Genomic DNA, 13,237 nt, shown 5'->3' with positions numbered 1-13,237 from the left:
CCCTAACCCCAGAGCAAGTAAGGACCAGAAAGGACCTCATTTCTCTATGCTAATGAAATTGATAAATACGGGAATGGACTAGAACAACATTTGTGCTATTTTTCTGCCTCTTTCTTTCAGTGGATTTTATGAACCACCAGTAATCACTCTCTTTGCTGCATCAGCATCCCTTCTCTGAACCATCTCTGCTTTTGAAGGATCTGGCTGCTTTGGTTTTCTGCAAATGACTTTTACTCCCCCCACCCCCCACCCCCCGCCCATTTAATGATCACAGAGATCCTTAAATAACCCGATAAGGTCAGGAAAAAATCAGATAGGGGGTTTGAGAAAATCAGATAGACCTGTTGTACTCTCAAAATACTGTTACACTTTTCGGTTCTAGGAGCAAAGTTTTCCAACCTTCGTTTCCTTCCTTGCTCCTAGGAGTTAGTTTGTGACCACTGATTTGATTTAGGAACTGGAAAAGGCCCTCTGTTTTCTCTAGGTTTTAAAAACCTCAATCAGCAACCTTGCTCTCAGGCATTTCAGTTAGCTTAGCTGCTTGCAAAGGTTGGTCTTTGTGTGAGTCTGGCACTAGCAGTGTGCATCCCCAGTTCAGTCAGCTTTTGACACACTGGGAGCTCTCAGTCGATGAATAAATTTGGTTACATTAGCGTTGGGGACTCCACCTTTCAGTATGGTAAGCCATACTGTTGTAACTTGAATTTTAGGGATGGGTATTTTATACAAATATACTTAAAATAGGGAAGAAATTTCTCCTTACAAAGAGTAAAATGAATATATGCTGTGAAACATCAGTGTCACTCCAAAAAAATGTCTCTGTTTTTGTTTTCAAGATGTTTCAGTGTCCAATGGAACCACAGAGCTGCTACACACAGAGCACATCTGGTACCCCCGGATACGTGAGGTAAAAGGAGCGTCGTCTGCTTGGGGCTGCTTTGTGTTTCTTCCCTGCTTCGCTGCTGGCTGTGCCCACGAAATTGTATTCACTTCCGCTAAGCCCTCCTTTTCCTTTTCAACTTCTGACATGTTTATTTCTGTTGTGAAACTAAACTTAGATTGACATCACCGTAAGTAAAGCATGCAGAAATGCTTTGTGCAACCAGACAGTGTTGTTTCTTGCCCTTCGTCCCCCCCCCCCCCCCCCCCCCCCCCCCCCCCCCACACTGCATAGACCAGACTTACACCCTCCAGCGTAACTGGCCCGTTACCAGCTCCCTCGTAAGGAGCGACAGAGGCTGGCCTATGGGCAGCAGAACGCTTCATTCCTGCCTGCGTTTGCCCATGTGTGTGGGAAGAATTAAAGCTACTTGTCTGCTCTGGTGCACTTGAACAGAACAGGGCGCGGGAGTCCTCAGCCGTGAAGAATGGCTGACCGTTTGTCCAGATCTCCCCAGACCTGGAAGATCTTTCACCATTAGTTCAGAATGGGCGCAGATACAGCCGTTCTCCACAGTAGAAGCGTTCCTTTAGAATTTGTGTCAATAGCACTTCCTTCTAAACGTCCCTCAGGGACTCACTCTAGAATCTGTGCTGGAGTGTTCCTCTGAGGCTGGCTTTGAATGTCCTGTGTCTTGAGCGGGAATGATAAATCTCTCCCTTACCTGCGGGGAGGCAGGTTGGCTGTGCATCCGTCAGTGCCCGTTTCTCTAACGCTCCTATGTCAACCATGTCATTCATAGGTTGGCTAGACACCCCACTCACCCCGCTGGTTTCTTTTGAGGCCTCAGGAATTTTCCAGCTGTGTCATGCCTGTTAGGTAGTAATTCGTTGCTTGGCAGAGCTGTCCGGTGTGGTTGCGGGTGACATTTGGAGTCTACGATCTACTAAGCAGCTCGCTCTCCTGTCTGTGCCCTCTCTCGCTCCAGATCCAGGGTGCCATCATCATGTCCTCACTGATAGAAGTGGTCATCGGCCTCCTCGGCCTGCCCGGGGCTCTGCTGAAATACATCGGGCCCCTGACCATTACGCCCACGGTGGCCCTCATCGGGCTGTCTGGCTTCCAGGCGGCAGGAGAGAGAGCGGGGAAGCACTGGGGCATCGCCATGCTGTGAGTGCTCTAGACCACTTAGCACGCACCTTCCCTTCCCACACCTAGCGGCAGCCTCGTGGCGTATTTTGAGCATTTACACAGACCTTAGGAGATAGGTTTTTTGTTTTGTTTTGTTTTAAGTAAGAATAATCTGACAGTTTAAACTTGACTTGTTTCTTGCCAGAAAGTTATTGAAGGGTTTAAGACCCAGAGGTTGGGAAGTGACATGCAGTCAAGGTATTCCAAAGACCTGTTTGGCAGTGATGTGTAGAGGGAGGGTTGTAAGGTTTCACGCTTTAGGAAGGGGGTGGAAGATGGTGATGCCATTAGTTTTTAACTTCTGAGGTCATGCCAAGTCTCTTGCACATGAGTGGAGATACCAAGAAGCCAATCCTTTAGATGAGACTCAAAAAAACCTTCCAGGTTGGCAGGAGACAGGACGCTGCAGGAGGGTGTGTTGGCATTGAAGGAGACCTGACTCCCCAGGCTCCTGTCAACACCTGCGGGGAGGCCGTGGCCCCTGCCGGAGTCCTGCCAGTCATGGCTGGTCCTTCCGCGTGGAAGTGCAAGTCAGTTAAAGATGTCATTTACCCCTCGATGTGTTGTCAGTAAAGACATCCGGGACTTTGATAATATTATAGGATTGATTATTAGAGCCACAGAACTCTGTATACCACAAATAGAACCCGCGTTCGTTTTGTGTGCCTGGAGAGCACATGTAAGAGTTGGTACTGTCATGGGGAAATGGTGCAAAACCTGGAATTTTGCCAAACAGTGAGATTTCTAAAATAAATAATAGAAGGCAATTCCCAGTTGTTTTTGTCTTATGAAGTCTTCTGTCATTATTAAACAGCATGTGGCACTTCTTGAGCCTCTGCATTAGTAGTGCTTTACCAAACACTCGTATACATCATAAGTTAAGGTAAGTACCAGTGTTATCCCCATTTAATAGCAAAAGAAGCAGAGGAACAATATGCAAAGTTCGTTGCCTAGGCTCGCACAGCTAGTAAGTGGCTGGGATGGTTTTCAGAACCCAAATAGTCTGACCGGAATTTACCCTGTAACTCTTAATCCTGCCTATCTGTGTTGGAATCAGTAAAGCGCATCCTTGCGAAATTATAATCCATCTATCCTTACAAATTAAGGTATGTGAAAATGTCCAGGATTGTTCTTAATTTTCTCATTTCACTGAAGGTTGGTCAGTATTGCCCACACCAGCATGGGTGTGTAGAAGGGCATGGAAGAATGTTCAGTGAAATGCAGTAAGTTCCAAGAAGAAGATGTAATTACCATCATACAGTAAAATTAAAAACCAACAGCGAAAGGGTGAGCAAAACCCCCAGACCGCTTAAAAGCTGGAAAGCACTGTTATAAATCACTCCTAGTCAGAGGGGAAATTGAAACTTCACAATTACCGATAATTTAGAAGATGATGGTGAGAACCGACCAATCCCATAGAGTAGTCAGAATTGTTCTCAAAAAAACGCACCATCTTGGGGCACCTGGGTGGCTCCTTCGGTTAAGTCTGCTCATCCATCTCCCTCTGCTCTCCCTTCACCACTCTCTCACTCTCTCAAATAAATTAAAAAATCTTTTTAAAAAACCCGCACAATCTTAAAGGCAAAGTACATGAAGAGCTTATCTCTAGAAATTAGAAAAATAGGACAAAAATGAGCCTAATGGGGGCAGGGAACCAAAAATTAATACCGATACAAAAATGTGGAAGAAATAGAAGTAAAATCCCAACATTGGTTCTTTGGAAAATAACATGTGGACACACTTCTGACAAGGCTAACTGAGCAGAGAAGGGAGTGAACGCACAAATGGAGGATAAAGCCTTAGGTCCAGGGAGGAAGAGTTCTAGCTATGCTCCCTGTCCCCACCTTTAAAAACAACAGCAGCAAATCAATAAAATGGGTGGTTTCCAGAAAAGCATAAAAACCAAAACAGACTTCTCCTCACCCTGATCGCTAAATGTCGGGGTTCCTCAGAACCTGGTTCTGGGCCGCCTCCCTGCCAAATGCTTTTTCCCTGGGGGACCCTGTCTAGGACGACCCCAGCAAGCCTCTGTTATGCTGGTGACTTCCACAGAAGCCTGCAGCCCAGACCTCTGGACACCAGACTTAAACTCCAAGCCCCAGCCTGCACCCTCCAGGTGTTGTGACACAGGACACCTCAAACTTCATGGGGGAGAAAGTGTCAAGCTTTTGACTCCCTCCCTCCCCAAACCAGTACCCCCTCCTGCCATCTTGCTCTCAGCCAGGGCCACGACACACACCCAGCTGATGAAGCCAGAAGCCCTGCAGTTGTCCCTGATTCTTTGCTTTCTCTCTTTCCCCACGTGCACACCATCTTTCTGCCTCACCTCCAGGGCCAATCCCACCACTCGACAGTCCTCACCCTTGGTCATTGCTTCCAAACTGGTCTTCAGCTTCTCTCCTGCTCCCTTCCTGCCCTGTGAAGTGCTTGGCCACTCTCTGCTCTGTTCTCCTCCTTTTGAAACTCTAATTGGACACAAGCTAGAATTTCGGAAGCTTTATAGGTCTTTTTGTTGTCTGTGTCTGAAACCTCCCTCACTGTCCCTCGTTCTATTTACATCTTGCGCCTGGGCACTTGGGGCCTTTTCACTCCGGAATCTCAGGTGTTTGGGGGGTGGGGTGGTAAATGATCTTGAATTATTTCATGGATGCCTTCCTCCCCTCCGTTCCTGCTTGTCCCTTTCTGGAACTTTTAGAATGTTGGACCTCCCAGACCCTTCCTCTGCTTTCCATTTCTTCATTTTTTTTTTCTCTATTCATGAGAAAATTCCTCGGTTGTATCTGTGCATCCACTGTCAAGCTTTTCCTTTCTGCTGTCATGTTTTTTAGTTTCCAGCCAGCTTCTTTTGTACGTGGGATGCCAGCTCTGCAAGGCCTCCGCTCAGCGCTGGTCCCCACGGCACCTCCAGCGCCTGGCCCACCACCTGTCACAGAACAGGTGTTGAGTAAGCACCTCGTAATAAGAAAGGGGAGGACTGGGGCTTGTGAGTACACCCCTGACCACGGAAGAGGCAAGAATGCTGTCAAAGGATTTTATCCCTAAAAAACTTTCTGGGCTCCAGTAGTTAGTATATTATATTTCAAGGAAGGGCAAATTCCTACACTGGTTAAGTGGTTCTGGCACTTTGAGAAACCAGGGAAACTTCCCAGCCAGTTTTATCTAAATGGCAGATTCTGACAGAGCTAATACCAAAGGGACGGCCTGGATCAACATTTTCTTTCCTCCCTAGAGTTGGTGTCAAGCCCCAAGCTTAGTTCAGATATGTTTAGGTAATAGCGTGCTAAAGCTCAGCATCTTTCTCTACTTTAAGTCTCCTTGTGATCTTTTAAAATGCTAGTGTGCAGAAGACTGTTTTCAGAAAAAGGCCTTAGTGTCCAGCTCTGCACACACAATTTATTTTTTTAGTGCAATATCCAGTAACATATCTTGGAAGAATGTTCTTTGGAACATGGCTTGGGAAAATGATGCTATAGGTAATAATAAAAAAGCCAACACATTATGTGTGTCATTTTAGGAGCTCAAGGATGATTAAATACTAGAAAAAAATTTTTTTTAAGATTTTATTTATTTGTCAGAGAGCGAGAGCACAAGCAGGGGGAGCAGCAGGCAGAGGGAGAAGCAGGCTTCCCGCCGAGCAGGAAGCCCGATGGCAGGGCTCCATCCCAGGACCCCGGGATCATGACCTGAGCCGAAGGCAGACGCTTAACAACTGAGCTACCCAGGTGTCCCTAGAAAATTAATAGAATGCATTATAGGCCCATGGTGGATTTAATAATAACCATGGTGACAATCAAATTCAGTCTGTATCTCTGCTGCCAACTGTTGGCAGTATGGGGATAGAAGGATCTTTCATGAATAAGATTTTTAAGTGCCTCATTCTTTAATGGTGAAAGACTTAAATATCAGGCCTGCCTGCTGAAATCAGAAACCAAGATAAGCATGTTTATTATTACTGGTATTGTTTAAGGTTCTGGATGTGTTAATCAGTGAATAAGAAAATAAAGTAATATGGGTCATTCCCAGAGAACTCAGAGAGAAGGGAATGGTGACTTGCTCTTACAAGAATTAAACTACATTTCCAAACTTAATAAAAATACTGTAGCCCTGGAAGGATAGACATTAGTAGAGCAGAATAGGAGGGATAGAAACAGAACCAAGAAGAAATTAATATTTAGTGTATGATGGCAGTCATATTGGAAATCAGTGGGGAATAGAAGAATTATGTGAGAAAAATTAGATAATTATTTGGAAAAAATTTAGATTCCTGGTTTATATCAAATTACATTTCAGTTGAATTAAAGACTTAAGTATAGAAGGTAAAACAGTAAATGTGCCAGAAGAAAATGTACATAAATATTTGATCATGGGACGGGGAAGTTTTTTTTTTTAAGATTATTTATTTTTGCAAGAGAGAGAGAGAGCAGAGGGAGAAGCAGACTTCCCGCCGAGCAGGGAGCCTGATGCGGGACTCCATCCCAGGACCCTGGGATCATGACCTGAGCTGAAGGCAGACATTTAACCCACTGAGCCGCCCAGGGGAAGATCCTTCTTAAAGCAGATATTGAAGAGACAGATTGATAGATTTTACTACCGATGCATTTAAAACTCCTATCAAAACCCACTGAAACTAAATTATAAATGAATCTGGGATAATTTACAACAAATTCCATTAAAAAGGCTAATGTCCTTAATTTATAGTTTCACTAACTAAAGGAGAGAGTCTTGGTGGAATAATGAATGAAGGATATCATATGAGCAGCCATTTAACCAAATAAAGGGAGTAAAAATAACTAATTAGTGTGTAAAAAGAGTTACCCTCCCCAGTTACCACAATGCTGCATATTCACAGGGACTTTTTTTTTAAGATTTATTTTAGAGAGAGAGAGAATCACGAAGCAGACTCCCCGCTGAGTGTGGAGCCCGACATGTGGCTCGATCCCAGGACCCTGAGATCATGACCTGAGCCAAAATCAAGAGTCAGCCGCTTAACTGATGGAGCCGCCCAGGCGCCTCTTCACAGGGATTTTATTAGTAGTGGGGGTAGTGGTGGTGGATCGGACTGTACTGACATGGGTTCCTAAGTCAACCAAGAGAGGCACAGTTAGGGGCAGGTTCTCGGGAGAGGATGAATGGGTGACATTTCCAACTCCAAGCATAGGTCCTAGATGGGACCCGTTTTTCTTGAAAAAACATTATTTTGATTACTTTTGTACAATTTTCAAACCTATTCAAAGAATAGTGTAATGAACCCCCATGTACCATCACCACATACTCAAAGTCTCTTTTCATCTCTATCCCCAAAATATATTAAAATTACAGTCATTTGAAGTTTAACAGTAATTAAACAGAGAAATCTAAAGTATAGTTCCTCCCACTCACTGCCACCCTTCAAAAAAGAAAGTCTTGATTAACTAGTGAAAAGTTAGTATTTGCCCTGTATACATAAATATGAACACAGTGACGTATGTAGCTTTACCAGGATCGTCTGCTTTCCACCCTAACAGTTTGTTTGGGCTCTTCTCTCTAAGACCGTGTGTTTAGATCTACTCCATTCTTTGTAAAATTGCACAATGCTAAATAGTATGAAATAGTGTAGAATTTATGAAACCATTCCCCAGTTGATACTCATGCTTGTTGTTTAAAATATTTGCTGTTGTGAGCAATGCTGAAATACATACTCTTTAAGTATAGTGTAAAGAATGAATGTTAAAATAAATGACAATAGTTTTTTAAATTGATGAAATTGGTAGAGATTTAAAAGTATAAGACTATGGGGCACCTGCATAGCTCAGTAGGTTAAGCCTCTGACTCTTGATTTCGGCTCAGGTCATGATCTCAGGGTCCTGGGATCCAGCCCCGTTGCACTCCCTGCTCAGTGGGGACCCTCTCCTTCTGCCCCTCCCCCTGCTCGCTCTCGCTCTCTGTGTCTCTCTCTCTCAAATAAATCTTTAAAAAAAAAAAAAGTATAAGACTTTGTATTGCAGTGAGTAGCAAGTGGATGTTTTTGGTCTCTGGGTGGGATTGTAAACTCATCCAACTTTTATATATTTGGCAGTTTGTATCAGAAGCTTTTTAATAAGAAAAAAAAACTTTATAAGGCATTTACTATTTGGCAGATCCATTCTAGTCCTAGGAACCTGCCGTAAGGAGATGTGTAGACAGGTGCCAGGGAGGGGTGATCTGTCACAGTTGTTTATGCCCCCAGTGTCACACCATATGGAAACTGTGTGACAAGATGTGGTATGTCCATAAGGTGGAATGCTCAGTAGCCAGCCACGAAGGTGCTGTTGCTGATTTCCATCTGTAGAGGTTGTGGCATTAATAGGGGCTACAAGCTAGTTGGGAAATACACTGTGAAGTCTGATTCCATTTTGGGTCAGATGATGACCTGTTTGTGCTCCAAGGGCAAGGGTAACATCAGGCAGTCCCGTGTCCCTCTCTAACCCCGGTGCCCTGGACCCGGTGACACCCTGTAAGTATCCAGGGAATGGAAGCTGTTCAGAATCTATAGACCAGAATGTTACATGGTTGTTACCCAGCTGGGATGATAAGTGATCTTCAGGATTTTGTCTTTTTGCTTATCTGCCTTTTATAATTTTCCTATATTTTAGTGTGCATTGCATTGCTTGCATATTTGTAAGGTAGAAGGCCAGCAAGCCAGTGGTTGGACAGAACCCTGGCCTGAGGACCTGGAGCTGGCTCATCCTTTCCCCTTCTCTGCTTGGCCTAGATGTGTGAGCTCGGGTGCAGCTCTCCCTGTGCCCCCGCCCGGCCCCCAGCCTCTACTCCTGCCACCTCTCTGTGATGGGACTGCCTGCCCTACCTGCCGCACAGGCTCTTTGAGGATAAACATAAATTAGAAGGGGATGGGTTTTAGAGTGGCAGGAAAATGGAGTGTTCATCTGCCTAGTCCACTCCTTCATTTGTGCTGCCGGATTTGGCCTGAGATCTGGGTGTCCTTCCTGGAATTCTCTATATGCCCCCCCTCCCCTTGTAAACATGCTTTAAAACGTGAACACCACAGTGCAGGCGATAATAGGTGGGTGTTGCCTGAAATAATGATGATAATAGACTTGGGGCCTTTTGGGATCTCATAGTGTTCACTTTGAAATAAATCAGCATTTTTTTGGAACATGAAAATTTTATGTTGATCTAAATTTAAAGTAAACCAGGGGTACCTGGGTGGCTCAGTCGTTAAGCGTCTGCCTTCAGCTCAGGTCATGATCCCAAGGTACTGGGATCAAGCCTCTCATTGGGCTACCTGCTCGGTGGGAAGCCTGCTTCTCCCTCTTCCACTCCCCCCCGCTTGTGTTCCCTCTCTCGCTGTGTCTCTCTCTGTGAAATAAATAAAATCTTTAAAAAAAATAAATTTAAAGTAAACCAGTTTTAGCACCTGTCATTACCATAACATTTTTTTTTAAAGATTTTATTTATTTATTTGAGAGAGAGAATGAGAGAGATCATGAGGGTCAGAGGGAGAAGCAGAACTCCCTGCTGACCAGGGAGCCCGATGCGGGACTCGATCCCAGGACTCCAGGATCATGACCTGAGTCGAAGGCAGTCGCTTAACCAACTGAGCCACCCAGGCGCCCCCATAACATTTTTTTTTAAGATATTATTTATTTGTCAGAGAGTGAAAGAGAGAGCACAAGCCGGGGGAGCAGCAGGCAGAGGGAGAGGGAAAAGCAGACTCCCTGCTGAGCAAGGAGCCCGATGCGGAACTTGATCCCAGGACCCCGGGATCATCACCTGAGCCGAAGGCAGATGCTTAACAGACTGAGCCACCCAGGTGTCCCACCATAACATTTTTTTATTAAACTTCACCACCCCGGGGGAATTGGAATAGCTTGGGTACCATGTATATTTCCAACCTCCAACTGGTACTGGCTTGATGACTTTTGTGTTTGGGCTGAGACTCCCATCACCAGGTGAGCAAAGCATTTGGTGGATAGGTGGGGAGAGGATGGAGTGGCATGGGCCGGTTCTCCAGCTGGCTATAGACCGCATGCCTCATTAGGAATGTGACAGTGAAGTTGCACTTGACCGGCTGTCAGTGGAGCTGATAATTCCATCTCCGCAATTGGAGCTGTGCCCAGGAACAATTAAGCTGAGCTTTGAGAACCCACTCTTGTGCCAGCTCTCCCTCGGGTTGTAAGTGAGATTGCATCCCTGTGGGTGATAAAACACGTCATTGCAGACCTTCGTTGTGTCAGCGACGGGAAGCCATCCCGCACTGGCCACACTGGGTAGCAGGCGGATGAGGATGTGTCGGGTCCTGCTGCAGGGGAGTCACCTGATGTCGCTGCCTCCTGTGATCCTCAGTGCAGCTGGATCACGAGTGTGGGGCTCAAGGTAGAGAGCCTTCTGAGCCAGCCCCAGCATCCCTGCTCTTAGGATAGTGTGGCAAAGTAGCTCAGAGCCCAGGCTGTAGAGTTAGACCCCCTGGCCCTCCCGCCTGCCCTGCAAACCGTGGCTGCATGATCTTGGACTGCTGGCTTCGTCTGTCTGGGACGTGGGTGGTCATAGAAGCCACTGCTGCAGAAGGCTGGGATGATGGGCAGGACGGCCTTCACATAGTGTCTGACACACACAAACCTCCCAGGAATGTTGTTAGTACTGAATTCTGTATGTAGCGTCCTTAAATGTTGAAGCTTTTTGCTTTTTGAAGCAATTTATGCTCTTGATACATAAATCACAAAATACAGAAAAGTCTCAAAACATATTGCCAGCTGTAGGCAATCCCTGTGAGCATTTTGGACCCTGTCCTCCTTACCTGTTTGCACGCGTGTGTGCGTGGACATGCCCGTGTGGCAGGTGCTTGTTTTGTAGTTAATTCATAGTTGTGATTATAGTGTGCATTGTCTTGTATGGGTATCTTTTTCCCTTACGTGGTGTGAGCATCTCTCCTGAGTATGTGCATTCTTCAGGTTTTCTTATTCTGTTAAGGAAAATTTAGCCAAAGCATTTATATGGCAGTTTCATTTAGTATCAAGATATGCCTAGAACTAATATTTTTCCCAAAATGGCATTTCCAAAAGATAAGATTTCCCAAATAACAGTTTTGTTTTTTTTTTTTTTTTTGAAGGTTTTGTTTATTTGACAGAGAGAGACACAGTGAAAGAGGGAACACAAGCAGGGGGAGTGGGAGAGGGAGAAGCAGGCCTCCCTCTAAGCAGGGAGCTCGATGTGGGGCTCAATCCCGGGACCCTGGGATCATGACCTGGGCTGAAGGCAGATGCTTAACGACTGAGCCACCCAGGCACCCCCCAAAAAACAGTTAATAGGACTAGGAGCTTTCTAGAGAAATGAATGGAATATATATGGTCAGTTTTGCTGTTGAAGCTTTGAGTATTATTTTAAAACACAGCCTTTAACCTAGTTTTTCTCTCTCTCTCTCATCAGGACAATTTTCCTAGTATTACTGTTTTCGCAGTATGCCAGAAATGTTAAATTTCCTCTTCCAATTTACAAATCCAAGAAAGGATGGACTGCATACAAGTTACAGCTTTTCAAAATGTTCCCTGTGAGTAGTCACTTCTGTTTTTTTCTGACAATATTGCCTTTGTTTATGTGAAAGGAAGTTTTAGGCAGGTCTCCCTGGGGGAACTAGGTTGGGGTGGTAACATCAGTGTACTAATGACCACGAAATTGTCATGGGCTTAAGGTTTACCAGCGGCAGAAGGTTCTGATTCTGAAATCCTCTCAGGAGTGTGAAGAAGGGCACTGTTCTTGAGACAGAGGGAGATCTGTGTTCCCATGGCCTCTGCAAATACATTATCCATTATTCTTATTTTCTAGCCAGGCTGGGAGTTAAAATAGCTTTACCTGCATAAAACTGCTCTCTCTAAATGTGATTCCATCCAGGAGTAGGCTCTCAGCAGGCCTGTAATGTGTTTTTTTCTGCAAAGTACCGACGATGGTGGAGGTTCTGTGGTATGATATTCAGGCCATAGGAAGATGTGTGTTTTGCCAGCATCCACCACCTTGGTTGGCCTCATGGAGCTTTTCCCTTTGACCACTTTAGATCATCTTGGCCATCCTTGTGTCCTGGCTGCTGTGCTTCATCTTCACAGTGACTGACGTCTTCCCTCCCGACAGCACAAAGTATGGCTTCTATGCTCGGACGGACGCCAGGCAGGGCGTGCTTCTGGTAGCCCCGTGGTTTAAGGTCCCGTACCCGTGTAAGTACCCTGGCGGCCAGAGGGAGAGGGGTCAGGAGCTCACAAGAACCCCCCTTAGAGGAGCTGGAAGGCAGCAGAAGGCTCTGCAGCTTGAAAAGCCTTCTTTGTCCTAGAATGTCCCTTGAAAGTCTTAACCATTCAGAGGATTTGAGAGCGGACAGGGGGAGGCCCTATCCCCAGAGGACTGACGCCAATGCTCAGAGACTCGCCAGCTCCCTTCCCAGATGAACTAGTTCTTTTGGTTCCACTGGGATGAAATTCTGGACAAGGGGTCTCTTGCCAGGGCTGAAGAAGGCAAGTATAGAGCTGCATGGTACCTAAGCCGCCCACACAGAGCACGCTTGAGTAGGAGAGGCCTGAAGATTAGCAAGCCGACTGCTCAAGCATGATGAGATTTGTGTAATCTTTTAATGGGTAGCTATAATCTTTGTTTTTTATTTGGTCACAGCTGTCAGAAGTAAAGGGATACTCACCAATAGGTGGAAGATGGCTCTTACGTTATAATTTAAGTGTTGGGTAACTCTTGGCAAGGTGTGTGGGGTGGGAGGTGCAGTCCCAAGCTGAGGTATCACTTGGATTCACACATAATACTTTCTAGGCCCCAGCCCCAAAAGTGACTTGCGTGAATCTGGTGGTTATTAATGCTTGGTTGTTCTGTTGTGAAGACTCTGTTCCCGGCAATTGGGCTTTAATTAGAACCGAAACCTGACCTTAGTCGAGTTCTGCTGATTTATTCCCCTGCTCAGTAGCCACATCTTCACATGTTATGATGATAAGGAGAAAAAGCAGGAAAAGCCAAGAATAGTAAGGTTGGTTTTAAGAAAACTGTTCTGAGCATGTTAAATGACAGTGATGTTGGCAGTTCCTTGTATCGTTGACAGGTTTAGACTTAAAAAAGTTTATTCTTTTTAAAACAATATTCTCATCAGATCATATGGTCTGACTATATATTTATGTACACCTGTCCCTTTTCCCAAAAAAGAAT

General features: G+C 45.3%; 1 protein-coding gene across 3 annotated transcripts in view; it reads left to right on the top strand.

The window, feature by feature from the left end:
- The window catches only part of SLC23A2 (solute carrier family 23 member 2), a 134,904-nt gene that overhangs the window by 101,113 nt on the left and 20,554 nt on the right, over positions 1-13,237 (top strand). For all 3 annotated transcript variants that reach the window (XM_032419974.1, XM_032419977.1, XM_032419976.1), the window contains 4 exons: positions 837-907; positions 1,869-2,050; positions 11,474-11,594; positions 12,096-12,252. In XM_032419974.1, coding sequence (XP_032275865.1) covers positions 837-907; positions 1,869-2,050; positions 11,474-11,594; positions 12,096-12,252 — 531 coding nt within the window. The remainder of the gene's footprint in view (positions 1-836; positions 908-1,868; positions 2,051-11,473; positions 11,595-12,095; positions 12,253-13,237) is intronic.

Source organism: Phoca vitulina, unplaced genomic scaffold (genome assembly GCF_004348235.1).
Source record: "Phoca vitulina isolate PV1807 unplaced genomic scaffold, GSC_HSeal_1.0 scaffold22, whole genome shotgun sequence".
Taxonomy (NCBI): domain Eukaryota; kingdom Metazoa; phylum Chordata; class Mammalia; order Carnivora; family Phocidae; genus Phoca; species Phoca vitulina.
This window is presented reverse-complemented; position numbering and strand designations above follow the sequence as displayed.